Consider the following 27993-nt stretch of genomic DNA (forward strand, 5'->3'; position numbering starts at 1 on the left):
TGATGTATAGGAACCGTGTTAAAAACCCCAGATAGCAGTTCTGGTTCTGGGAATAACCCCAGGTTACAGGTCTCTACTGCTGATTTCTAAAAATTATGTTTATTTATTACTCTATGCATGACTGTGTGCACACACAGGGCAGGCACCCACGTGTCGACACATACACATGGAAGCCAGAGAGAAAAACTCTCCTTCACAGTGCACCCATGGGTCAAACTTGAGTCATCAGAACCCAGCAGCATGTGACCTAGCCTCCAGTGACGCAGAGTAGGAAGACACTCACCGTCACTGCTTGGTTTACACTAATAAACAAATTCACCAGGAACAGTTCTAGTAATGGTGACAGGACGCCCAGCCATGGAGCCTGAGTGAGTTTAGGTGAGTAACTCAATCTCTCTGTTCTGCACCTTCAGAACAAGGATAAAGGGCTGGAGAGATGGCTCAGCGGTTGAGAGCACTGACTGCTCTTCTGAAGGTCCTGAGTTCAAATCCCAGTAACCACATGGTGGCTCACAACCATCATGATGAGATCTCACACCCTCTTGTGGAGTGTCAGGAGACAGCTACATTGTACTTACATATAATAAATAAATCTTAAAAAAAACCAAGGATAAAAAGTAGCTGCTACATAGCTGTATGTTATATGTGTGAAGTACTTAGATTATTTCTAGAAAATCAAATAATTTGGTTTTTGTTGTTATTGTTTTGGGGAAACAGGTTCTCTTGTAGTTCAGGCTGGTCTTGAACTCATGAAGCTTAAGATGACCTTCACTGATTCAGCTGCTTCTACATCCTGGGTGTCAGAATTATAGGCAAGCACTGCCATGCTTGGTTTTATTGGGTCTGATGAAACCATAGCTCCTGCATGCAAGGCACTTCTACCAATGGAGCTATATCCCCAGAAGTCCTGTTGTTTGTTTTGTTTTTTTGGAGGATTTATCTCCCTTTACAGTTGCGGATACTTTAAGCTCACCTTGGTAGGGACCACAGAGCAGACTGGAGACTAAGACAAGGGCAGGGCTCTGTCTAGGGCAAGCATCACCCAAGCGTGGCACCCAGTGGCTGCCAAATGTCACTGTTTACTGAATTAATGATTCAGTAACAGGCTAGGTTTGTACTCGTGGCAAGTGATCACAGGAGATCAAAGCAGGCATGGAGGAGAGCTGCAGGTGAGGGCTGGGGCCTCTCTTAGGCTGGGTTTTCCTGGTTAATTCTGCCAGTAGCATTCCATTCTTGGAGAACAAGGATAATTCTACTTGTGTCTTTAAAAACAAAAAACACCTGGAATTGGCAAGGCCACACAGCTCCTCTGTTGAAAAGCGAACACTCTTGAATTTATTCAGGAGAGCAGGGGCCGTCAACTGGGGGATACCTGTGGGTCACTAGTACTTCCATTGGGGAAATCAGAACAGTCACAAAAGCAAGCTAGGCAAAACTTGAAGATATTGCAGAGACAGGTAGGTTCTAGGATGCCTGCATTACTTGAGGCTTCAGACAGTCCCAGATTACCCTCAACAAACCACTTCAGGCTGTTTGCAGTGGGGGTCAGGCTGTCTCAAAGTTCAAATGGCGCGACTCTGTTTAATGTTTTTTTTTTAGACAAGATTTTACTATGTTTCACTGACTGTCCTGGAACTTACTCTAGACCAAGTTGGCCTTATACTCACAGAGATCTGCCTTCCTGTGCCTCCCAAGTGCTGTAATTAAAGGCATGTGCCATTATACCTGACTTGACTCTTCTATATACTCAAAGAACTCAGACTTTCCCAAGTTTGGTGTGAAGTCAAGGAAAACAGCATTTTGTTCTAACTTTACCAAGTGTCATTTACCATTTTAAGAAAGTGTGCTGGGCTGGAGAGATGGTTCAGTGGTTAAGACTATCGGCTGTTCTTCCAGAGGGCCTGGGTTCAAGTCCTAGTATCCACGTGACAGCTAATAGTTGCCCAAAATTCTAGCTCCAGGAGACCCAATGCCCTTTCCCAGCCTTCATGGGCCACTGCATGCATTTAGTGCATGGACACATAAGCAGACAAAACATGCATTCATGTAAGATTTGCCGGACTGGAGAGATGGCTCAGAGGTTAAGGGCACTGGCTGCTCTTCCAGACGTCCTGAGTTCAATTCCCAGCAACCACATGGTGGCTCACAGTCATCTGTCATGGGATCCGATGCCCTCTGCTGGTGTGTCTGAGAGAGCGACAGTGTGCTCACATACATAAAATAAATATATAAATCATTCAGGTCATTGGCACAACAGACACAGCTGTAGCATTCTGGGTTGTTATACAGATAGATATTAAAGTATCTACTTAGCATCTGTTACTCCCCCCAACCCCCAGCGTGCAAAAAGCATACTAACAACATTAGGCTGAATTCTGTCTTACCCCTTTTTTATTCTGAACTTTTATTATTCCGGAACAGGCACTGCAACTCTGTAGCTCTCGTTTCAAGCTGACTTGACCTCAGGTCTCAGCTCCCTTGCCGCTGAGATTGCGGACTCTGCAGCAGACACGTCCCTAGGTTGTCCTAGCTGGCCTGCATCCCTGGGTTCAAGCCACCCTGTCGCCTCAACTCACGTATCTGGAAGTACAGGCACACACCACCATGCCCAGCCAACTCTGGCTTTACTTTATTACTTCATTTTATTTTTGAGGGAGAATCTCTTGTATAGCTTAGACTATCCTAGAACTCACAATGATTCTCCTGCCTCAGCTTCCAAAGTGCTGGGATTACAACTGTGCTCTATCAATACCAGGCCAATAACGTCCAAACTTATTAAGTACATGCAAATATACAAAACCTTTGTTCTATCTTCTGTAATTGTCTATTTGCATGGAGAAGATGTTTGAGGTTATATTATTTTTTATTTTTCCCATATATCATGTTAGTTTTAGGTTATGCTGAGACACACCTCCGTTGTATTTCAGCTAGAAGGGGTGTTATGAACCAGCAGCTTACAGGCCTCTGGAGATTCCTGTGCTCCAGACTCTGGGTTCAACTGTGCTGGAAGGAGCAAACCTACCCTAGAGGTTTTAAATATTCCATTCAGACCCCCAATTTCCAATCCCAGTAAATAACAGACACATTGTGGCTGCCCCTCATTAAGGAAACTGGTTTGCTTTCCACACACTGCCATAAGCCATCTTCTGAAGAGTCTTACCTTCTCTGTGGTCACATTCCCCAAGCTGGTGTTATGGGTCACCATCGTGTAATCGGTTGCAGACTAATAAAGAGGAAGAAAACCAGTCGTTAGTGAACACGTATAAAGACCAGAGGCACTAGGGGCACAGCAAGGTCCTGTTCTGCTGCTGCTACTGTCTATAGTGAGTGTGCTGGGCAAACTGCGCTTGGCTGGCCGGATGCTGACCTCTGAGTCCTGCGTAAGTTACACTGTCGCTCAGGCAGCGAGCCCTTCATGAGCTTTTGGGTCATTTAGGAACCACGGGAACAGAGAACTTCCAACTGTTCCTTGGGTAATAGGGTAAAGAAGATGTAAACTTCTTCCTGCTGACAGTTTGATCCTTCAACAGCTCATGTTTCATATTGTTTAAGAAGTCTGGCACAAATTCCAGAAAGACAAAGTTCATCACATTTTTCTTTCATTTATCTCTCATGCGCGGCCGGGCTCCAGGATGGCCTACGTGTGTGTGGCTGCTCTTTGGCATCTGTTTCTAATCTGACTCGAGCTGCCCACCTCCGGAAAAGGAGACATGAGGTAAGACAGTGTTTTCCGGCCGGGTCTCCCAGGCCTTGGTGCTGCTGTTGGTTGAGAAGACACACACCTTTGCATGGTGTGGGCTGCATCTCTCTCCCTGAACGGAGGTTGCGTGGCTGCAGAACTGTCAGACGTCCACAGAGAGCTACAGACCTGAGCTCCTGCGTGAGCCCATGCTTCAAGAGCTTTGATTTCTCTCTGCTTTACCAGAGAGGCAGATGTAGGCAGCTGTCCCGAGATTGGTGTGGCCCGGAGACCAACCCCACCCATCCCTTCTGTGACAAGCACCCAAAGCTCTATATGGTTTTTCGTCACATTATATATATACAAGTCACCCATCCCCCACCCTTTTGGCAAAATGTACATACTTTCTTTATAGTCAAAATAAAAGTATGATTTCTGAAGATTCTATGTTTCAGACAGTCTCCAAATAATGGTTTGAAGGCATTTTCTTTTCTTTTGTTTTGTTTTGGCTTGGTTTTTTTTTTCGAGACAGGGTTTCTCTGTGTAACCCTGGCTGTCCTGGAATTCACTCTATAAACCAGGCTGGCCTCGAACTCAGAAATCCGCCTGCCTCTGCCTCCCAGAGTGCTGGGATTACAGGCGTGCACCACTACTGTCCGGCTTGAAGGCATTTTCTGAATGATGTAAAAGGATCTTGGAGACCCCTCTCTACATCATATAGGAGGTTTTTTTTTGTTGTTATTGTGGTTGTTGTTATTTCACGTATCCTTCTATAAAAACTGACCCTAATGTTACTAAGTCTTCTTTATAACAAGATCCCTCTGGATTGCTCTGACATATCTAAAAATAACAACAACACCTCTGGCCTCCCCCTCCATCTTCCACAACTCTCTTATTCTCGCTGTTAATGAAGATCCTCTCCAGGTTTCAATGAGAAGCCTCTCCTTCCCCCCCCATGAGCCCCCATCATTTGACCCTAACTGCTGACACTGGCCATATTCTGCTCTCCCTCCTGCTTTGAGGCCTGACCAGGATTTCAGGGTCATTTCTCCTAATAAGCCTCATTCACGAAGGGTTTGGGGAGGGACTACCCTAGGATCTCTCCTTCCCGTACTTTACCGAACTCTGGTGCATTAGTTTATACAGTTCCCCGACCAAAGTTTCATATCATTGACAAAGTATCAAACCTTACCGTAGTGAATGTGGCAACCACGAGATTGGAAGGAAACAGGTTTCTGTGGAAAAAGAAAGCATGCGTTCTGTCAGGGCTGTAGGTTTTTGTTGCTGGTGTTGTTGTTTCTGGGTGTGTTTTAAGTACTGCTGGTTTATAACCTGGGGCTCTGCATATAGTAGGCAACATTGAGATATACCCCAGTTCACTCTCTAAACATTTAAACAGCCTTGAAACTCACTGTGTAGCAGAGATGATATTGAACTGTGGATCCTTCGATGTGTCACCAGCTGTTTTGCTGGTTTTTTTTTAAGATGTACTTTTAGTATTTAATTGTGTGTGTGTGCACATACATGTGTGCAGACACACCAGTGGAGATCAAACAAGGGTGCTGGATTCTGTAGATCTTTGGTTACACTTGAGTCATCTGATGAGGGCACTGGATAGAAGGATAGTCCTCTGCAAGAGCTGCAAGCACCCCAACTGTTGAGCCATTTCTCCAGCCTCAGAGATTGTTACTTAGTTAATGTGGAAGCAAGGTCCTACTATGCAGTCCCAGCTGATTTTACGCCCCCCATCTTCTTTCCACAGTTCCCCAAGTGTGGAATTATAGGCGTACATCACCGCACCTGTTCAACCAATAGGCCTCGTTTGTTTTTACAATAATTGAGATCCATTTTGGGAGATCTTGGAAGGGAAGGTGCCAGGGTCCAGAAATTCATCCTGGCAAATTCATCAAAATCCTATACAACGAACTGTCTCAAAGCCTCATGCAGGACAATAGCCTCATTTATACTTGCTGCCGGAGCCTGGACTAACTCCAACCAAGAGATTTTGTTTTTTCTTTTCATACCTTGAACATGCCTTCCAGGAATACAGCTACTATGTAAATTATGGGATAACTGTTTGTTTTGTTTTGAAAGTTTCCAAGAATCACTCATCTTGCTAAGACATTGAAGCACCAATGGTAAATTATAAGCTTGGAGTCCTTCCTTTGCACTGAAGTATCTTTCTGTATTCAGAGAGCTCCCTAACAGGGGCTTTCTCCTTCCCTCCCTGTGCACCACCATGACTAGTCAGCAGCAATTCTAGACCAAAAATAAGGATCCAACTTCTTTTAGAGAATTTAGGTGGTTTTTAAAGACTTTTTACTTATTTGTGCGTGTGTACATACATGCATGTGTACACGCTCCTTCGCATGTTTGTACAAATGGACACTGTGGTTACACATGAGGTCAGACATCTACCACCTTATTTTTGTAAGATAAAGTTTCCCACTGCCTCAGGAGCAAGCAAATTCCAGCAATCTTATCTCTCCCCCTTCTCCTCTTCAGAGCTGGGATTAGAGGCTTATGTAGGATCCTGGTTTGTTCCACAGGTGCTGAGAACCAACTTTGGTCCTCAGGATGTACACAGCAATCACTTAACCACTGCCCATCGATAGAGCCCTGCATTTATATATTAGCACATTTTTGGAAGGCTGGAGAGATGGCTTAGCAGTTAAGAGCACTGGCTGTTCTTCCAGAGGAAGATCACAAACATTAATTCTCAGCACCCACATGGCAGTTCACAACCTTCTGTAACTCACACATGGGGTGTAGATACATCAATACGCATAAGCAAAACATCAATACACATAAACACATTTTACTCTAATATTTTCCTTTTATCTTTTATATAATAAAGTCATTGTGGTATCTTGAAATACAAGAAGAGGAATGGAGGGGGTGGGGAAAGAGGGGGTGTGGGGTGTGGGGGTGTGGGGGGTGTGTGGGGGTATGGTGGTGTCCTGAGACGGAAGGAGACGGGAGTGCAGTGTGAGGCAGAGGCAGGTGGGTCTCTGTGAGCTGGAGACCAGCCTGACTACATATTGGGGTCTAGCACAGCCAGGGCTACACAGAGGGACCCTGTTGCAAAAACAAACAAACAAACAAACAAACAAACGGAGCATCATTGAAGAGGAAGATGCCTAGCTTTGATCTCTGGGGCTCATGTACTGCACATGCAAGCACACACCACACACACACACACACACACACACACACAGAGAGAGAGAGAGAGAGAGAGTAAACAAACGAGTTTTCAGAAAACTGACTGAGTCTAAAAAACTATTCTTTTTTTTTTTTTTCTGGAGACAACTCGCTGTACAGACTAGGCTAACCTTGAACTCACAGAGATCCACCTGCCTCTTCCTCCCAAGTTCTGGGAATATCCTCTTTGGAGCAAGGCTCTGTGTAGAATGCTGGCCTTGATTTATAAAATACCACATTCCAGCTATATGCTTCCAGCAGAAACAACAAATCGGGAGCGTGGGAAGGTCATGGTGATCTTTTACTCGGACCCCTGTGCCGGGCTCCCCACCAATTCCTGCTCCTAGAGGCAAGCTGAGTCGCTGGGTTAATCATGAACCAGGCAGGCTCTGGGGGCACTGGGAGATGAGCCTCTGGCCATTCCTTTCAGGATTATCTTAATCTGGCTAACTGAGGTGGGAAGAAGACACAACCTAAAAGTGGGTAGGACCATTCATTCCCTGGGCTTGGGTCCCTGGGGTGACTAGAAAGAGAAAGTGAGTCACTCTGCTGGCTGATGTGGCTGCACTGTGACCAGATGCTTCAGGGTCCTCTTGCCTTGATGGACTCTTACCTTGAAGTGTGAGCCAAAATTAACCTTTTCTCCTGAAGTCGCTCTTTTGTTAGGGTATTTTATCACAGCAACAGGAAAAGAAGGTAAGATAGGCTGTTCAGTCAGCAAGGAAACCTACAAATACACACACGTGCAAAATATATGGTGTGGGGTGACCCAGTGGTGGGTGATCTAAGATAGCCTCCTGGCGTTCATTACACAATCCCCTTTCCTTGAGGTGATGGAGTCTATGACTTGCTCAAAATCAGTACAATGCACCGAAAGTGATGAATGGGTCATTCCTTCCGTAGTTTGGTCACCTATAATTGTAGCACCCTGTCTAGTTAGCACACTCTCCTGTCGGTCTTTCTGGGCTTACACACTTGGATAAAGGAAGCAGCTATTCTGGAAAGCCCCACCTGATGAGGAACTGAGGGTAGCCTCCAGTCAACAGTGGAAGTTGGAACCATGGCTCCAAATCAAAAACCTCAGCAAGCTAAATTCTGCCAATAGCCACATGACCTCCAAAGTATGTCTCCCCTCGACGGGCTTCCAGATGAGAGCTATGTCTCGACTGCCGTCCTCTAACAGATAGAAGCCGAGTGCTGAGACTCCCACCCCACAGATCTCCGGGAGTTTAAGCTGCTGTATTGCAGCCATTTGTTACTAGATAGCTGATACACAAGCCAATGCAATATGATGAAAATCAGACCGGAAACTTGTTTAGGACTCTCACTGTGCTCCCAGAGGACGGCCAGCATTCACAGCCCCCCACACTCGCTGGTCTATGAAACCTGAGTTGGTTTTGGCATTCTTAAGAACAGTCAACAAGTGCACACCCACACGAGAGTAGGAAATGGGAATTCTTAGCTGAATTAACTGTGAAAATCATGGCAAGTTCTTATCATGGGCATAGTTTCTTTAAACAAGCAGATGTGGCCTGGGGTGAAGCTCAGCTGACAGCAGGTGTGAAGTGGATATGGTCCCCAGCACCATTTACACATGATGCACATCTATAGCCGAGCCCCCAGGGGCTGAGGGCAGAGAAGAGAAAGCTCAAAGCCATCTTTGGCTATAGAGTACATTTAGGACTGGCCTGGGTTTCATAAAATCCCATTTTGTTTTTAGCTTTTGAAACATAAACTAGCAACTTATTTTGGGTAGTCTTTGGTCTATCTACCTTCCTTTCATTACAAAACCCACTTCCTATCCCATCTCCATGTGACTAGGTCTGGCATCCCCTTCTGTTTGCTAGTCTCCTTAGGAGCAGAAAGAGAGCCTGTGCCAACGTTCCCGGTCTTTACCCACTACTTGCCAATTCTTGGTTCCCAGACCCAGTTGGCCAGAGGGTTCTCCTTCTGTGAGGACAGGGAAGTTATGGGAACTGCCGTATAGAAAACCTCTACCTTCTGACTAGTTTTATGTCAACTTGATACAAGTTAGACCAGCAGTTCTCAACAAGTGGGTCGAGATCCCTTTGGGGATCGAATAACACTTCATGGGTGGGGGTTGCCTAAGACCATTGGAAAACACAGATATTTACATTACAATTCATAACAGTAGCAAAGCTACAGTTATGAAGTAGCATAACTATATGGCTGGGGGGTCACCACAACATGGGGAAAAAAAGAGTCACAGCAATTGGAGGATAGTGAACCACTGAGCTAGCACCATCTGAAAGGAAGGAACCTCAGTCCATCTAGCTATAGAACATGTTTGTAATTAGGGCTTGACAGGGGAGGGCCCAGCCCACGGTAGGTAGTGCCAACCCTGGGCTGGTGGGGCAGGAAACTCTTCCATGGCTTCTGCATTAGTTTCTGTCCCTAGATTCCTACACTGTTTGAGACCCTGTCCTAACTTCCGTGAATGACAGTGATTCGAAGCATAAGCCAAGTAACCCCTCCCCCTTGGCCTCGAGTTGCTTTGGTCATGGTACTTCACTCCAGCAACAGTGACCCTAACTAGGAAAACCATCCCCACTGGAAAGAATTTGCCCTGCAAATGCTTCATATTCTCCAGGGGTAGCTGCTTCCTAGGTGGGTATCAGGAGTCTTCCATTTACAGCTTAAAAATAGACCCTCTTACAAGGAGTACACCCCTTCTTTGAAATCCTTTTCTGCCCTGCCTAATCTCTTAATCATGAGTCCTAACCCTGTACCATCTTACCAAGAATGGATCCTAACAGAGTTCATTTAAGACCATCAGTGAGATTCAACAAAAACAAAGGGGTGTAGACAAAACTACAGGCAAAAGAACAACTCCCGACCAAGAAGAAAAAAAAGGTAAAGTTCAAAAGAATATAGTGTACTTTGGCAGTCCAAGATAAAGTTAAAATACATTCAGCATGATTCAGCACTTCTACGTCCAGATGTCTGCCCAAGAGAAACAAAAATATGTATCTGCAGGAAGATCTGTATGCATGGCCGCGTTACTCATAAAGGCCCCAAGTACCATGCCCATTGCAGATGAATAAGTCGACTGTGATTAATCAATACAGTGGAGTGCCACTTGGCAATAAAAGGGACCGATGGCAGCACAGGGTATCTCAGTAGAGCTGAGCAGAAGAAGCCAAAATAAATACATGCTCAACAAGCACAGGGAGATGACACCCAGCAAATCAAACCAATGCAAAAAAGAAAAAGAGAAGGAGGAAGGAAGGGAGGAAGGAAGGAAGGAAGAAAGAAAGAAAGAAAGAAAGAAAGAAAGAAAGAAAGAAAGAAAGAAAGAAAGAAAGAAAGAAAGAAAGAAAGAAAGAAAGAAAGAAAGGAAGGGCAGCTGTACAAGGCCCAGGTGAAGGATGGGAACCGCTGAGAACAGGCATGGTGAGAACGGCTTCTTTCAGTGTGCTGATTTTGGTAGCAGTTACCAGAGCTCATGACTCAAAGTTCACTGAACTGTATGCTCACCATAGGCACCTTTCATGACCTATAAACCATACCTTAAAACTGTTTCAACACTCAAAAAAAAAAAAAAAAGATAAAGACAAAAAGAAAGAAAGCCCTGGACTCCTATTACTTGGGAGGTGGTGTAGGAGGGTCAGGAATTCAAAATCATCCTGGGCTATGTTGGACCCCACCTTAAACAAAGTCAGAGATAACTGCAAAGAAGAGTTCAAATACATACACTCACCAGGATGCCCAAACTTAGCTTACAACACAGACCTCAAGCCCTCGGGAGGTCTGCTAGCTTCCTCGGAGCTGTGTTTCGACATGAAGGGAAGGGTTATTTACCAATTCCAAGGTTTCTGAGGTTCAGGGTACTGTGGCAGCGAGCTACCAGCATCACAGCAGACAGGGAACAAGAAAGTGGGTCCAGGATAGACCGAGATACAACTCCTTAGAACACTGCAGTGTCCACACTCCCAGAGCCCCTAACTCCATTCAGATTTTGAGTCCGTCACTGAATTAAACCATTCCTTGTGTCAGAAACCTTATGGTCTCGAAACTCATCTACGGAGAATCCCGGACAGCCACTTAGGAGCACGCTTCTCTAATTTCCTAGGTTTTTTTTTTGAATCCGATTAAGCTGACAATCAAGATTAACCATCACAGGACTCACCTAAAACTCCTTTCATTCAAGGCCCTGGGTTGGGAGGGCCTCCCCCTGGCTGGCTCCCAGGGGAAGAACACAATTCTTGACTCGGATTTCCCAACCCAGATGCTTCTCTTAGCCAGAGCTCTCCTGCGCTCCAGCAACAGCTGCTTGCCAAGCGAGACGTTTCACTCCTTTGTCTCCAAGCACTTTCCCTTAGTTGGCTTTGCACACAGAGGACACTGAGCTGAAAAAGATGCTGGGGGTGATTTTTCACCTTCTCAAGGCCCAGAGCCATGAAGTCCATCTGCTTCCCTTTGTGTTTAACCTGGACAAGCCCTGTCCAAGAGCAGTATTTGTATGTGTACTGCCCGGTGGTGACTGGCTATTGAGTACCTCCAGAGGCAGGCAAGCACAGTGTTGCAACCTGGGGCTCCGCTCGCTTTGGGCTGTGCACACTTCCATCCTCTACGGATGCACTGGACAACCTAGGCCTTCACCTGCATATCCTGTGTACACAAACTCCTCTGAATGAGTACCCAGCAATCTGTTAGCAACCTACATCCTCCTCCACTTGCGTCAAGCTACAGAACTTTCCACTACAAACAATGGATTACACTGTTCTCTTCCCCTCAATGAACATCAAACATAATCAGGGTCTATTCAAATGTATTCTCAATATATCCTGTAGGAGGGTAAGAGACCCAATCTCTCTTGTGTGCTCGAGCATTAAGACAAACTGTGTCCTCTGCATGAACTTTTAGGGTAAAACTGTGTACTATCTTATATCTATGCTTAATTGGGAATACGTATGATTATAATTAGATACATTATAGAAAAGAATATGCACAGTGAACAAAGGTTTACATAGCATTGTTCATAACGGCCCCCAGCAACATCTATCAATATCAACCAAAGACTGTCAGTTAAAACAGAACCACCCACACGATGCTCCTCAGCAAATACTTCAAACTCCTCCTCCTCCTCCTTTTATTTACTGTTTTACACGCGTGAGTTTTTGTCTGTACATATATGAGTGTGCAATATATGTGTGCCTAAAGAGGCCAGAAGAAGATGTTGGATCCCCTGAACCCGGAGTTACAGGTGGCTGGCTGGAGCTTACCATTTAGATGCTGGGAACTAAACTTGGGTCCTCTTCAAGAGTTCAGTACCTGCTCTGAACTGCTGAGCTCTTTTCCCAGTAGCCCTTCTTTCTCTTGAACCCCACCAAAGGATTACTCAGACAGTAGCTGAGGGCCTTGCTACTATAAGTTTAACCTTGCTCATGTGGCCCCCTGTCATTCTTGACAGTGTAGTTTCTTTCTGACTGCTACTATTACTTAGCTTTTGAATAAAGTTCCCTTGCTATTTTGCAGATCAGTATAAGCCCTTATTTTAGATCTTCCAAAAAGAAGCCAATAGCCTGGAAACACCTAGACTAGACACTGATAACAAGCTAACAGTATATGAAGAAATGAAAGTTTTATATGCTTTTAAAGTGAGTTTATTATTATTCTATTTTGAGACAGGGTCTTGTGTATCCTAGGCTAGCCTCAGGTGCAAGGATCACAGGCAAGGGCTTCTTTATTTCCTTTATGCAGTGCTGGGGCCACCCAGGGCTTTGGGCGTCCTAGGCAGGCCCCCTCTTACTGGCCCTAGCTTCATTTAAATAACTACGCGTGACTCGTGTATATCCCTACTGTGCATGCAGCACACATGTGCTGTCCTGAGACTGAAATATCAAACTGTCCTTCTGCATAAGGTGTTTCTTGTCTTTCTGAGATTTCTGAGATTCTAGCTTTCACACAGCCAGTCCTCCTGCCTGCCCTTCCACAGGCGTGCTCCATCATGCCCAGCTCTGTCGTGTGTTTCTAACCCTGGGACGGGACTCTTCATCTACCCAGCTTGATATCCACCCCTTCCCTCTGTGTTTGATCCTCTTGTACCTGAATTACAGAACACCACTGATGCAGTAGGTCAAAGTGTTTCACATGTGAGCCAGCCACAAAATCGACTTACTGGCTTTATCAGCATTTTAGAAGCGATCCTGTACCACACTCGAAACACTTTGTTCTAACTTGCTGTGATTTGTGAATGCAGGCCTGAGGAGTCTATATATGTAGAGGCCATAATATAAAAAACATCTCTTACTATGGGCCAAAGTGAAGACACTGAAATACGAAGTGTCCTGTTCAATCCAGAGATTCAGTCCCTCAGGCCAAACATGGACACGCCTGCTCAGTGTGGAGACACATCACTTGGATACACACTTCAACAGGCAAACACGTGTGAGGCTTATCTGGACTGGCAACTGGAGAGCTGTGCTGCACACACCCAACAGTGCGGAAAAACTTCAAAAACGTTTCTTCTGTGCACGTCTGGTGCTGTTTGTCCTTCTGATCTATTGTCAAGGGTGGGGTGTGTGTTTCCCCATCCTATATAAAAATATAAAATACTGAACTCTTGCTCTTTTTTGTTTCTGTTGCTTCAGAAGTGTTTCCTTTTATTTAAGTTCAAAATTTCTTTATTAACTCTCCAGAAACTTCAAAGACAGGATAAGGCATAGTATGTATACCTGCTAAATATTTATCAGCCCTGGTGTTTATTGTCTCCTTTCAGATCTCGGTGCCCCCTGTAAAGATAGAAGCTGAGGAAGGACTGGCTTGCACAGCTGGTGCTGATTCTGACCGTATGTATGTGTGTGTGTTTATGCTTGAGGCCAGCCTGAGCTAGTTCCAGGAAAGGCAGGGCCAGAATGTGAAATCTCAGTTTTAAGAAAGACAATTGACTTAGAGACTCCCTTGACCCAGGTAGCATTTCCGGGTGGCTTGGGCCTGTTTCCTGTCATAAGCTACTCTGCAGATACAGGCATACTGTCCGTCACTTAGGTGCTTCATCCAAATGCCCAGCTGGAGGGGGTGGGCACTGACCCGCCTTATGGAGGTTCCTCTTCTTGGTTCTTCCCTTGACTCTTGGCAAACATTTCTGAGTCAGTGACATTAGACCAGGACATACTACCGTTACCATACATTTTGTCTTGGGAAATGAGCAAGACACGCAGCTTTGAACCATGGGGCAGAAGACCTTTGGATCTCCTAATCCGCCTCACCCCATGAGAGTCAAATCTACGGCCTTAAGCACAGCAGACGAGCACTCTACCATTAAAGCATAAACCCTGCCCTTGGTTAAGACCTCACGAGCAGCTCAGACTGGTCTCAAACTCTGTCTCCTAAGTGTCCCAAAGACTCTCATCCCTGATCTTTGCCTCTGTTTCCTGGGTTGGAAGCAGGATTGTACCACCTGCCCTGCCCTTATCATGGACTTTTAGGTCAAGTGCAGCTAGCTAGTTGAAGCATTAGAACTACTGCCCCATCCTAACAGGCCAGGGAAAGCTCTTCCGGGGAGATGCGACAAGGGTTGCCCTCGTCTCTGAGACGTTACACCTACACTGACTCTTGAGCCATGACACTGAGTCACCATTTGCTTCAAAAGCAGGAGTTGAGTGGGCTTGGGTCTAAAACCACGGCCATAAAACAGTAAGTAGTACACCTTTCTTGGTGTGATGGCCGTGAAGTGTTCTCACTCTCCGATTACTGGTCTGTTCCCTTTCAGAGATGGTGTCATTAAGGCCCCCCTGTTACCAAGAGAGAGGCACAGACAAACATCACACTCCCTTTTGGGCCACAAATGGCTCCATAAAAAGAATCCTGAAACCCCATATGTGTCTTCTCTCCCTGAGGGGGCTGACCTGATATAACACGACAAAGGTGCTCTGGGCTTCAGCAGGCGTCTCTTTCTCTGATCACATCCACAGTTATTTCTCAAACCTTAAAACTCTTAGACTACCAAGGTGCCTGGTTGGCACCAAAGCCTACAGTCCAGTCCCTCAGGCTGCCTCCACTTGCTCTGTTTGCAGAAACTTTTGGCTTTTTTTCAAAGATTTTTCCCCAATACCATGTCTCGGGTTTTTAGGGATTTTTGTTTGTTTTGGTTTTTTTTTTTTTGTTTTTGTTTTTTGTTTTTTGATGAACAAACTCTTTCAGTGGCAGACAGCTGTCACATTTTCCACATGAAGAAATGGAGACAGGAGAAAGACAAGTCATTTGCCCAGAGTTCTCTGTTTTTCACCACCTCAGCAATGAGGAGCTTTGCCCAGTGACTCAAGACAAAACATACCACGAAGGCTCAGAAAGCTGGAAGGAGAGCCAGCTGGCCTCCTCGCTCAGACGAACCTGGTTAGATCAGTAAACGCCTGCAGACTGCTGTTTTCCCATCTGTGAACTTTGGATTAGTGTAGAAATGGAGAGGTGAGGCTTTGAAAACTACACTCTCTCATCTCAGGGGACGAAATACAACTCCCGAGTGAAAAAAAAACAAGCCAAGAGAGGTGAAGATGTGTCTCACAGCCTCTGCATCTCACGCCTTTCTATAAAGGAACAACGCTAGGCAGTGGTCCTGACCAAGAATATCTGCAACCTGTCCCAAGCCTGAGAGGCAGTCACGTAGCCGGGCAACGGGCTCCACATAACTAACTGCAGGTTTATTATTCTTGGACACATCCATAATTCTGCAGAAAATTGCCAACTTCCTTCACAACCCAGAGGAGGAATCAGAGAAAGCCTCAGACTACAGGCTGGATAGCTCCTCAGGCAAAAGTCACTCAATGTCCTAGAAGCTTTGGGGGCTGTAGGGGACAGAATGAAGATTTTCAAGCCATGGGAACAATTATAAACAAAAACAAAGCAAAACAAAACAACAAAACTGAGAGCAGCCCAGTGTAAGGAGCAAAGCATAACTGAGAGAGAACGCATACTCTCAACATCCCCACCTAACGGGAAACCGGTTCCAGCCAAAAGCTGTGGCCTCCAATCTTTAAAGGTGTGGTCAACACAGTAGCCCAGATGTAATTTTGATATTTAGTGCTAAAGGCCAACAGTAGCTGAATTAACTCTAGGTGAAATGAGTGCACGTGGCGTCTCCCGCGTGCCTTTGGCGGGGTGGAGAGCATTACCTGAGTAAATCGAGGAAAGAGTCCACCGTCTCTTTGGAGACCGGAGGAGGGCCTGAGTTCTCCAGCCCCAGGCTGTTGGACTGGAGGGTCTGCGCGCCCGCCCCTGGCTTGATGATGAACGCCAGAGCAACGGCGAGCGCAGAGGCGCTCAGCGTGGTGAGGCCGAAGTAAGCGACGGCGATGCCACCCAGACGTCCGAGGGAGCTGGCGTCCAGGGAGGCGGCGCCCGACACCAGGCTGCAAACCACGAGCGGTAGGATGATCATGCGCAGCATGCGGAGCAGCATCTCGCCGGGGAAGGCCAGGTAAGTGACCTGCGTGCGGGTGAGCTGCAGCCCCCGCAGCGCCGCGCCCATGCCGGCGCCCACTAACACCCCGGACACGGTGAGCAGCACCAGCGCGTGGCGCCGAAAAAAGCCAGCACAGCGCTGCGCTTTGCCCGTCGCCGTCTCGGGCGTTCGGGGCCCGGCCGCAGGCTCTGCCTGGGTGCCGTCGAGGTAGCCGTTGGTTTCGCCGCTCTTCTCCATGTCGCTGCCCACCGCTCTAAGCGGCAACACGCGAGGAACTTGGACTTGGAGAAAAGACCGGTTTCGAATGAATGGATCAGGCGGAGACAGTGGCCTGTGCCAGCTGCGGCTCCCGAGCTCTGCGGCTCCCTACAGGAACAGTTTTCAGAAAGATAAAGAGAGACGTGGGCTGTGGGCTGGAGCAGAGGCAGAGCAGACCTCGCCGCGCCCAGCCTTCCTTCAGAGCCACTGCTGGCTGAAGATGATGCAACGCCGGAGGCGCGCTGGAGGCTGCAGCCTAGGAAGGAGGGCGGGGCCGGAGCCTGCCCCGCCCATGCAGGACCGCCTCAGATGTTACGACCAATTAGAGCCCTGAAGCTCCGTTCCCCACCTCCCGGACTTTCCCAGGTCCCGCCCTCCCGGAGGCCCGGTAAAAGGAAAGAGAGCCAGGCAGGCGGGGCTCTCCCGAGACCGCGGGGCGTGAGGCCATCGGCCAATCCTGTCTCCTGGCAGCTTTCCGTCCTAGCTAACGGAAGCGGCTCCCCACGCTGGCAGAGGGGCCTCCCCGTGCTACACACTGTCCGGGCCTCGGGGTGAGAGGGAGGGGATCGTCTGGAACTCCTTGGCGGCTCTTCACCCCAGCTGATGGAGAAGAGGGGCCCTCGGAGGTTGGTGCCCGCCCTCCGCTAGGGAGCCCGGACCGGTCCAACCTCCGTCCTGCGGGAAATCCTTTCTTCTAAGGGCTCTGTAGGCTTTTGTGGTACAGAGACAAAGGAGTGGGTGAATGGGGAAAGTCTCATTGTGTGCACGCACAAGACTCTAGCCGAGCTTTACCCATAGGTGACGGGGGAGTCCGGGTGGCACTATGTCCAGTGCCAAGTGTGAGCCACTGCGTGCACTAGCGCGCTCTGGGGCGGGTCCCTTGGACTCTGGGCAGAAGCCTGGTGTGTGCAGGCTGAAGACGTAAAACTCTCCCAGAGAAGCAAGAGCTCTGACGCCACCACTTTCGGTGGCGTGTCTGCCACGTAACCTCAGCTGAAACACACACAGGATTTTAACCACCCCCTTCCGGAGCTCCAGACTTCACAGCAACAGTTCAGCCAAGTCTGAAAGGTGGTTCAATGGTTTTTTTTTTTTTTAATTCCATTTATTTACTATCTTCTTCGGCCACATCAGATAAAAGGAAAACCTTGGCAGTCATTTATTGTGTTATTTATTTATTTGTATATTTTCCCCATTCTGCTTTTGAAAGGAACTACCTCTGGAGATCTCCGAGAAAGAAAGAAAGGTATAGCAGAGTTAAAGAGGAAGACAATGTGAAGTAAATAATTTCAAAGCATACCTAACAGAAACGTGTGCAAATCAATATACCCTGTCGAGGAACTGTAAAACGTCGTCAAATTGTTGAGACAGCAAAGAGTTCCTTTCATGAAGCCATTTAGCTGTCATGTACGGCTTGTTGAAGTGGGAGCTTATTTGGTGGTGGGGAGGAGTGTGCATTAGACGAGGACCTACACATATTTTTCTCTTCTTTCCCAGAACGTGGTTTATCTCTGTGCAAGGATGACTGATTCCTACAGACCCATGCTCCTGGTTTCCAGGTAGCTCTTCCTCCCTTTGCCTAAGCTGCTGCTTTTATGCAAAGACTGAGGTCATGCTCCAGAAATGGGTTTCCAACTGCCTGCTTTGCAGCGCCACCCAGACACCTGCAGCGTGTCAGCTCAGCAGATCCAGAATTGGATTTGTGGTTGCCTCCCTCCAGCCTGCTCCCGTTTCTGTTTCTGCTCCCATTATGATCTGCCTCTGTGAACCTTCAAGTTTAAGTCTTCTCTCATCTGATGCGTTGTCAAGTCCCATGGCTCCTTTTGAAATGCCCTCTCTCCTCTCCTTCTACTAGCTATGCTCTTGGCTACATACAGGTGCTTGACAGATTCTTCCTATGTGGCCCAAGCAGGCCTTGAACTCAAAATCTCCCCTGCCTCTATGTTGAGATTTGTTGCTATGTATTATAATGCTAAGTACTGGCTTGGTTGCCTTGGGGACTAGGAGATCCTCTGTACACCAAAGTGATACTAAGCAACCTTGCCCCTCCCCAAGTTATCTTTGATTGGTCAATAAAAATGCTGATAGCCTATAGGTAGGCAGAAGAGAAGTACATAAGGTTTCAGTTCCTGGGCTTGGGTCTGAGGCAGGACCATGAGAGGGAGGGGAGAGAGAAGACTCCAAGGGGTGGGTGAATCCTGAAAACATGGCCATGAGGACTGGCCAGTCCAGATAAAAGCAGCTTAGGCAGGACATGGCAAATTATATAGGGTTATTGACAGGGAGGTGGGCAACATAGCTTAGTGGGTGACAAAGTTCTAGTGCTTTAAAGGCGTGTTATACATATAATGATGTGTGCCTTTTAAATGGGAACTGAAAGACCCACCCAATTAATATCACTTACCACAACACCTCTGCTTTCTGATTGCAAATATATGTCACTGCACCTTGTTTATTTCCATACTTCTAAATCTAGGTGTTAAACAATTACTGGTTTTGTGTGTTATTTTCTGGTGTCTATGTCTGACCAGAGGAGGGCATTGGGTTTTCTGCTCTGTCACTCTGTCTTACTCCTTTGAGATGGCCTCTCACTGAACCTGTAGCTCGCTGGTGATCAATAAACCCAAGCGATCCTCTTGTTTCTGCATCACAGCCCTGGGGTTACACAAGTGCTTGGCATTTAACTTTTTGAGCAAGCGCTGGGATCTGAACTCTTATCCACGGAATCATCTTTCTAACCTCTGTATCTAGGCTTTTGAAATTTTGTTTTGCTTGTTTTGAAGCAGAGTTTCATGGTCTTGAACTCTCTTTGTAACTACAGATGGCCTTGAATTGCTAATCCTCCTGACTGTACCACATACACGCTGGACTTGTGTGTGTGTGTGTGTGTACATGCGCACGCATGCTCGAGCACACACGCTCTCACACCAGACTTGGCTGAAGCCAGGGCTCTGTGTATGTTCTGCCTGAATCTGGGGCCAGAAAGCTACCGGTTATCCTCCCAACTCTATCCCTCTTAGAGCTGAAATAGAGGAGAGCACAGGCCTAGGATCTGAACTGTAGTCCTCACGATTACACAGCAACTGCTTTTAACTGTTAAACCATCTCTCCAGCCCCTCATCCCTTTCTGAGAGAGAGCCTTGCTATAGAGCCCAGAGTAAGGTCTAGAATAAAGAGAAATAGGATGGCGGTTATAGAAAGAGGAGTTGAAAAGCAAGTACTACTGAGGAAGGGTGGAGGAGGGAACCTTACGCTTTGTTGGTGGTGTGCAGATTAGTACAGCTTTACAGAAAATGCAAATTAGCATGGCAGTTCCTTAAAAATCAAAAGCCATTTCTTTCATCCAGTGATTCTAGGTATAGTCAAAGGAAGTGAACTCAGCATGTTGAAAAGATATTGGTATTTAATATTTTACATTTATTGATTATGTGTGTGGGCACTTGAGTGCTAGCACACTTCTGTTGATAACCAAACAACTTTCTCTCCTAACATAATGAGGATTCCAGGAATGGATCTTGGATTGTCAGTGGCAGGTGCCTTTACTCAACCAACCATGTCACCAGCCACACACCTGTTTTTCTAGTCACAATACCCATGAGATAAAACCAAATTAGGTGTTCATCAGTGGATGCATGGAAAAAGGGGACCATTCCAAAAGCTAAATCTAACGGAACCTAAATCTATACGAACCTGAAGGACATTGTGTTAAATGAAATAAGAAAAACAGACAAACATTGCGTGATCACACTTGTATATGCAGTTTTTTTTTTTTAAAGCATGATTCAGAGGCTAAGAATTTGGCCAGGATGGAGCAAGAGGCAGGATGAGACAGAAACAGAAGACTTACCCCTAGATTTAGGAACCAGTTAAAGTATGTCAGCCGAAGCTTTCTTCTTCTTCAAGAAGACTGGTAAAACAGGAGCATAGGAGAGATGAGTTAGCCGGTGGGAATGTAAGGAATCTGGCTTCTGGGACTTGTGGGGAGAAATTTTGAATTAGAGATTTCATTTGACGATATGTCAGATGTTTATAGAGATGCTGAGAGCAAATCACTCTGCAAGGCCCGTGGAGTTGTTGGAGGGAGGGAGAGTCAGAGCCAAGCACAGTGGCTCATGCCTGAAACCCCAGCATTCAGGAATCTGAGGCAGGAAGAATGTCCAACAGCAGGCTAGGGCTGGACTAGATGCTAAGTTCAAGGCCAACTGCACTGACACTGTAAGCCCTGGTCTAGACTTCTCTACACAGTGAGACCCTGTCTCAAATCCATGAGCCAAGCCAAAATCCAGAACAACAAAGCCAACAACCCCCACCACACACACACACACACACACACACACACACACACACACGAGTGGGGATTATGGCTCAGATCTGTGAGCCCATGGCTTGGGAAGTTGAGACAAGGGTAACCGGGATATTGAAAGTGCCAGGTTTGCCTGGTCTATGGGGGAAGACCTTGCCTCGGTCTCCCACCTACAGGGAGTGGTGGTGAAGAACGTTTCAGTGGTTGCCTAACATGCATATTCCTAAGGCTAGAACAGCTGAGGAGTCTAAATCTCAGTAGAGGACCCTTTCCTCTCTCTATACTCCATTATTTAATTAAGATGTATGTATAAGGCTTGTAAGTTAACAACTTAGAATTAAGGTCAAGCCCCAGATGAGATTTAGGGCTAGCTGTACAAAGCCTGTTAATCAAGTCCTTCTTCCCTTTTTTAAAAAAGTATTTTATGTATATGAGTACACTGTAGCTGTACAGATGGTTATGAGCCACCATGTGGTTGCTGGGAATTGAGCTCAGGACCTGCTCACTCCAGCCCAAAGATTTATTTATTATCATATGTAAGTACACTGTAGCTGTCTTCAGACACACCAGAAGAGGGCGTCAGATCTCATTACAGATGGTTGTGAGCCACCATGTGGTTGCTGGGACTTGAACTCAGGACCTTCAGAAGAACAGTCAGTGCTCTTAACCGCTGAGCCATCTCTCCAGCCCCCAAGTCTTTTTTTTTTTTTTTTTTTAAGTGCAAGGCTACAAGGTGAGAGCCTTGGGGAGATAGAGTAGAAAAGTAGAGAATTTCAATTAGAGAGTATCAAAGATCTTATTAGAATTTTGACACAATAATTCACTGAAGTAGATTAAAGTCTAGTGGGAGAGATATACATGCATACCTTTGAGCAGCTACAGCCTGTGGTCCCCAAGTTGACTGCAGAATTTGAGAAGGACAGATCACAAATGAAGAAAGGCAGCTGTAGTACTGCACACCTGCATTCCCGACACTCGGTCAGGTGGGCTGTGCACACTGTGATGGAGTCGTGTGTTTACTCTGCACGGCACAGACAGAAGAGTTGGCTCATCTTCTTAAGAGTTTAGGAAGGAGATCTCCTTAGGCAGCAGTCCTTTAGGCTGAAATATCTTCAATCCTTTGTCAACAATCATACCTGTACACACTGTCAATGCGATGCACAGACATGCGTACACACAGAACAGCTATCTGCATAAAATCAGTAAGTAAATTTAATTTCCTTTATTTTTGAGAATTTCATATGTGTCTACAATGAAATGTGATCACATATACTCATTTCCTATAACACCCTTCATATACCCCCAACACGTCCCACAATAAACCTCACGTCTTTCTTTTCTTTTCTTTCTTTCTTTCTTTCTTTCTTTCTTTCTTTCTTTCTTTCTTTCTTTCTTTCTTTCTTTCTTTCTTTCTTTCTTTCTTTCTTTCTTTCTTTCTCTTTAAGATAATCATTAAATCCAGTAAGTGCTGCCCATACATGCACAGTGTAAGAGCATCTACTGGAGCATGGGAATCTTACCATTGGCCACACCCCCTACAAAGAATAATTCTTTTTCCAAAACTATCAACTGTCCATAGCTTCTCTATAAGGGTGGGGCCAAGAGGTCTATCCCATGTATGCAGCCCATGTTGGCCAATGTGGTCTAATGCTACCCGTTGAACGCATAGCCCTGCAATTACTTGCATCTACATGCTTATATTCTTTCGTTTAAGAGATGAATGAGAACCAATAGCCAAAGGTTGTGGAATCTAACTGAAGGGAAACTAAAGCATAATCATGGCACAGTCGGGAAACTTTAAGGACTAGATGTGGATTCAAGTGAGGGTCTCCGAATGAGGGTCTGCTCATTCAAGTGAGCAGAATAGTGGCCTTGTTCCTGAAAATCTGGAGATGTCTTTGGGGGTAAAGTTCATGGCATATGCCTACCAGTCCCAGATGTTTATCACAGAGTGTACATGTAGAGAGCTGGGTTGGAGAGACATGAAACTAGCTTACAATTGTGTAGACAGCCACTGCTTTATTTTGAGAACTTGTTTGTACATTAAAACCTTTCAAACTTATGAAATAGTAGTTTATAAGAGAGAACAAATGAGCCTGGCTATGGCCGCTTACCAGCACTCAGGAGGCAGAGGGAAGTGGATCTCTGTGAGTTCGAGACTAGCCTGGTCTACAGAGCTACTTCTAGGACAGCTAAGGCTGCACAAAGAAACCCTGTCTTGATTGACAAAAGATCAAAACCACCACCACCACCACCACGACCACCACCACCACTACCACCACCACCACCACCAAACAACAACAACAAGGACAACAACAAAAATCAAGCTTCAGGCTTGATCCTGTGGCACTACAGCACTAATTAAGCCTTAGCAGAGAGACACAAATTACAAGCATAGAGAGGTCACTGCTGCTTCTGACTGCCTTTCCACCTACCCCCTGCTAGGCTGGGTGTGAAAACCCCGAGGCTTGTCCACAGCCCTCCCAGCCACAGTGCAGACAGGACAACTCCAGGCCACCAACCTGAAACACAGCTGCTGTACCTTCCACTTCCGAAAGAATGTTAGCCTAAAAGTAAATGACGTTATCAGGGTGACTGAATCCATTTGAATCTTTTAAAAATAAGAGTGTCCTAAATCTTGTGTGGAATGGGTTTGAAGAGACAAGAACTATACCGAGGGAATATGTCTGTATCACATCTCATCTTTGCCATGGACAGCCAGGGTCCTGGGTCACACTATGCAGGGGTAAATAACCGGCTTTAACTCATGAGCGAATGTGATGGACATGCTCCCTGGTTTAAATGGTGTGTGATTCAGAGGTTTTCGGTAATTTCAGACGCTATGAAACAATGATTCAATGATGGGGTGATGTGAAGAGTTATATGTGGTTATGGTTTTTCCAAAATCCAGTTTTGTATCTGGTCCCAGACACGAGATTTTTTTTTTTTTCTGACGATGAATAGAGTTCACCCAAGAGAGGGGGAAGTCTCCGATAGGTTTGTACATTGCCGGTATATATACATTACTGTGCCCTCGCCAGTGCCAGGAGACCAGGCTTGGGCTCACCTGTTCACATGGAACCTGAGTTCCCCAGTCCTTATAGTGGGGTGCTCCCAGGCCAGGTGCCAGTCAGCTCACCCCCCTTACTCTGCTTCTCCCACCTCCCGTGGCTGTGGACCATTTGAGGTGATCCCTATTTGGTAGAAGCAGGATACTCCAAGCAGGCCTTTGAAGGTTCTTCCTGCCTCTGGTTTTGCTCTTGCTTTCTGCACTTCCCTGGACGCTGTGAAGTGGACAGCCTCTACCACACTTTCCAGGAACTGATCTGAGCTACCTCACCGTGCTTCCCCGAAGTGATGGAGTGAAACCTGAGACGTTAGTCAAGAAAACTCCTTCCCAGGGCTGGAGAGACAGCTCAGCAGTGCTTGCTGCAGTTTCAGAGGGCCAGATTTGGTTCCCAGTACCCATATTGTGCAGTTCACATCTAAATGCTCTAAGGGATCTGGTGCCCTCTTCTGGCCTCTAGGGGCATCCATACCATGTTTTATTAGGATTACTTACAGGAATATGGGTGGGGCTACTCATAGAATCAGAAATGACTCAAATACAGCTGCATCACCGAGGCCCACCCCAACCTGGCGTGGCTGAAAACTCGCAAAACCCGGAAGCCTGAAGCTTACTGCACAGCCTGCAGGCAGTTCAACACATTGGAAAGTGTTCTTTTCTGGTGGTCTAAGCATCTTCTGCACAGCTCAGCTTGCCTGAGAATGTCTCTCCACAGTCCTTACTGTTGATATATGGTTGGGAGGGAGGAGCCTAGTGAATTTGCTCAGTTTCAGGGACTTCCTGAAGTCACAGTTATTTACCTCTTGAGCTTAGTGAGTACCCCGGAAGGATGGAATGCTTCACTTTCCCCTTAACATTCTGTGCCTTTAGGGGGGAAGGCTTTAATGTCAGAGAACACTGCTGTTCAGCGTATAGGAGCATGTCTACTTTTAATACAGTGGCCACTTTTCATATGCGGAGTTCTGCCTTCTAGGGGCCATTTTGGAAATGTCTGTGGTAAGAAACCTGTGGAGAGGACTTCAGAAATCTTGTAAGAACTCTGACGTTTACTATGAAATAGAGAGCTACTCAGGAGTTTGAGGTTTTCTTGGTTGATCTTGAAGACCTACACTATGGGAAACATGAGAGTAGAAACAGGGAGACCTGGCAGGCGGTCACTGTGATCAAAGAGAGAGGAGCCCAGCGTCAGGGTGGAACATAGAACGTGGTGACACTCAATTCACTTCTGACTGTACTTGTGAGATAGAGCCACCAGGACTTGCTAAAAGGCTGGATATCGGATAGAGCAAAAGTCTAGTGATAAGTTTAAGGATTGGGAGCATGGCCCATAGAGGGATGGACACACAGCTGATGCAGGCCGGCTAGGTGGTGTAGGGATTTTGGGAGGGTGGGAAAGGAAAATAGAAATTGTATGAATTTATTAGACCTAAACTGTCTACCTAGTCATCTTGCTAGAAATGGTGAGCCAGCATTTGAAGTCTTTCTAGAGGGAGGAAGAAGGTTTTCACTGGGTGTAGGGGGGGTGGTTCTGATGCTTTGATCAGGAATCTGTGTTGACTGACACTGAAGGTCCTCACCCCCAGTTGGATTTTGATCTATCAACAAAGATGCCAGTGGCCAATGGCTGGGTGGAAAGAAAGAGGCAGGACTTCCTTGTTCCTGAAGGCTAGGAGAGGAAGAGAATTGAGATACTGGGGTAGGGGTGGAACAGACTTGGGAGCTTCAGGGGAGATCTTCCAAAATGTAGGCACAAAGAGAAAGCAGCCCATGCACTTCACAGAAGGTAACTGGGCAACTAAATTGAGGGAATATTTGGAGGTGTTGAGCTAGGAGTAAAGGTAACTAAGCAACTAAGCTGAGGGAAGATTTAGAGGTGTTAATCAAGGAGTGAAGGTAAGGGCAGGCTATCCAGGAAAGGCTTGAAAGAGCCCATAAGCCAGTTTAAAAATGAGTTAATGTGGTGTGTCTTTTATCCGAGGATCTGAGGTAGTTCCTGGGTGGGTATGCGCATGTGTCCAGCTAGGAACACAAAACAGTGTAGGCAAAACTACACCTAGGTCCCACTGCATTAACTATTATAGTAGATCCTGCCCTGTGGTGATTGCCGTCTGGGATGTGGACTACTAGGTTTGATTACCCGGACTTTGCTACATCAAGAAGAAGAAAAGAGGTGGAGTCTCACACTGGCAATAAAATATATTTCTTAGTTAAAGTCGGTCATGTGGGCAAGGTGCATTTCAAGAGACTGAGAAAGGGTTGTCCTGTTAGGTGTTTGGGAAAGAAGGACCAGAAATATGGGTGAACAACAATAGGGATTTGGTGGTTTTTGGTTTTGGTTTTGGTTTTGGTTTTTTTGAGACAGGGTTTCTCTGTGTAGCCCTGGCTGTCCTGGAACTCACTCTGTAGACCAGGCTGGCCTCGAACTCAGAAATTCGCCTGCCTCTGCCTCCCAAGTGTTGGGATCATAGGTGTGTGCCACCACACCCAGTTAACAGTAGGGATTTGTGATGGGGAAATTGGGGAAGGGAATAACATTTGAATGTAACACCTCCTGGATATGGAGATACAGGATAGTGACTCCCCAGTACATGAAGCTTAAAGCTGTGAGACTGGAGGAAATGACCAAGAAGTGTAGACACAACAGGAAGTTCAAGGACAGAGCACCCAGGAATGTTAATATCTAAAGTTCATCGATTCAGTTGACAAGCTTAGAATAATCATTCTGTTCCCCCTTGGTTACACAAAAAATCATAACTCCTGGATGAAGTAATGAGCCAGAAAATATCAACAAACTATGTAAGCATAACACATTTTAATCTTTGTGTTCTCATATAGAGCTCTGTTTTATGGTACATACATACATGTGAATGCACAGGCGTGTGTCTCTGTGTTTATGTGCAGAAGCCAGAGAAGGGATGTTGGGCACCATCTGTTCATGTGAGGCAGGATCTCTCGTGGGTTTTGCTAAGTTGTCAGTTCTCCTGTTTGCTCCCCACAGGAGCTCTGTGGATATGGGTTTGTGAAAGACCATATTCCTTTGTTACGTGGGTACTGAGATCTGATCCCAGGTCTGCAAAGTTTCACGGCAAGTGCTCTTAACCACTGACCATTTTTCCAGTTCCTAGTTTTTTTGTTTGTTTGTTTTTTGTTTTGTTTTTTTTAGTAATGCCTTAAATTATTAAGATAACCTGATTTACCTATGTAATTTGTAAAGCAACTTTCCTAGATTCGTGAAGTTTTACTCACTAGATATATAAGTCTGCTTTTGATGTTTGAAGTTCTCCAGAGACTTCAGTTATGTTATATTGTTCCTATGGTTTGGAATTGCTAAAGGAATTTAAACAAACTGGTAAATGTGTTGAATGTTTAGAAACACAATCTGCCAAATATCTAAGCTTATACCACTTATAAACCATTGATGCCAAGAAGTGCTTGCTGACAGGAGCCTGATACAGCTGTCTCCGGAAAGGCTTTGCCAGAGCTTGACCAATACAGAGGCAGATGCTCACAGCCGACCATTGGACTAAGCACAGAGACCACCATGGAGGAGTTAGGAGAAGGACTGAAGGAGCCTAAGGGGTTTGAAATCCCATAACAACAACAACAACAACATCAACCATCCAGACTCTCCCAAGAGCTCCCAAGGACTAAACCAAAGAGTACACATGGAGGGACCCATGGCTCCAGCTGCATATGTAGCAGAGGGTGGCCTTACCTGGCATCAATGGGAGGGGAGGCCCTTGGTCCTGTGAAGGCTCGATGACCTAGTGGAGGGCAATGCTAGGGTGGTGAGGTGGGAGTGGGTGGGTGGGGGAGCACCCTTATAGAGGTGGGAGGGAGAGCGGATGGGATAGGGATTTGTGATGGGGAAACTGGGAAAGGGAATAACATTTGAAATGTAAATAACCACTAAAATAGAATAAACCAAATAAAGCAGAAGTATGTTTTATTTTAGCACAAGACATTACTACGTCTATAAATAAATAAAGTCTGTAGGTTGAATTTAAAGGCTTTAAGAATGCTAATAGTGTCTAGTATTCTCTATGGAGAGCACTCCATGG

General features: G+C 46.1%; 1 protein-coding gene across 1 annotated transcript in view; it reads right to left on the reverse strand.

Moving 5' to 3' along the window:
* The window catches only part of Slc1a4 (solute carrier family 1 member 4), a 28987-nt gene extending 12182 nt beyond the window's left edge, over window positions 1–16805 (reverse strand). Inside the window, exons 1-3 of the mRNA XM_052198966.1 lie at window positions 16015–16805; window positions 4872–4914; window positions 3161–3223 (exon numbers count right to left, since the gene is read on the reverse strand). Of these exons, the coding sequence (XP_052054926.1) occupies window positions 3161–3223; window positions 4872–4914; window positions 16015–16541 (633 nt within the window). The 5' untranslated portion in view covers window positions 16542–16805. The remainder of the gene's footprint in view (window positions 1–3160; window positions 3224–4871; window positions 4915–16014) is intronic.
* Window positions 16806–27993: the final 11188 nt, after the last annotated feature.

The sequence above is a fragment of the Apodemus sylvaticus genome, chromosome 11, assembly GCF_947179515.1.
Source record: "Apodemus sylvaticus chromosome 11, mApoSyl1.1, whole genome shotgun sequence".
Classification (NCBI taxonomy): domain Eukaryota; kingdom Metazoa; phylum Chordata; class Mammalia; order Rodentia; family Muridae; genus Apodemus; species Apodemus sylvaticus.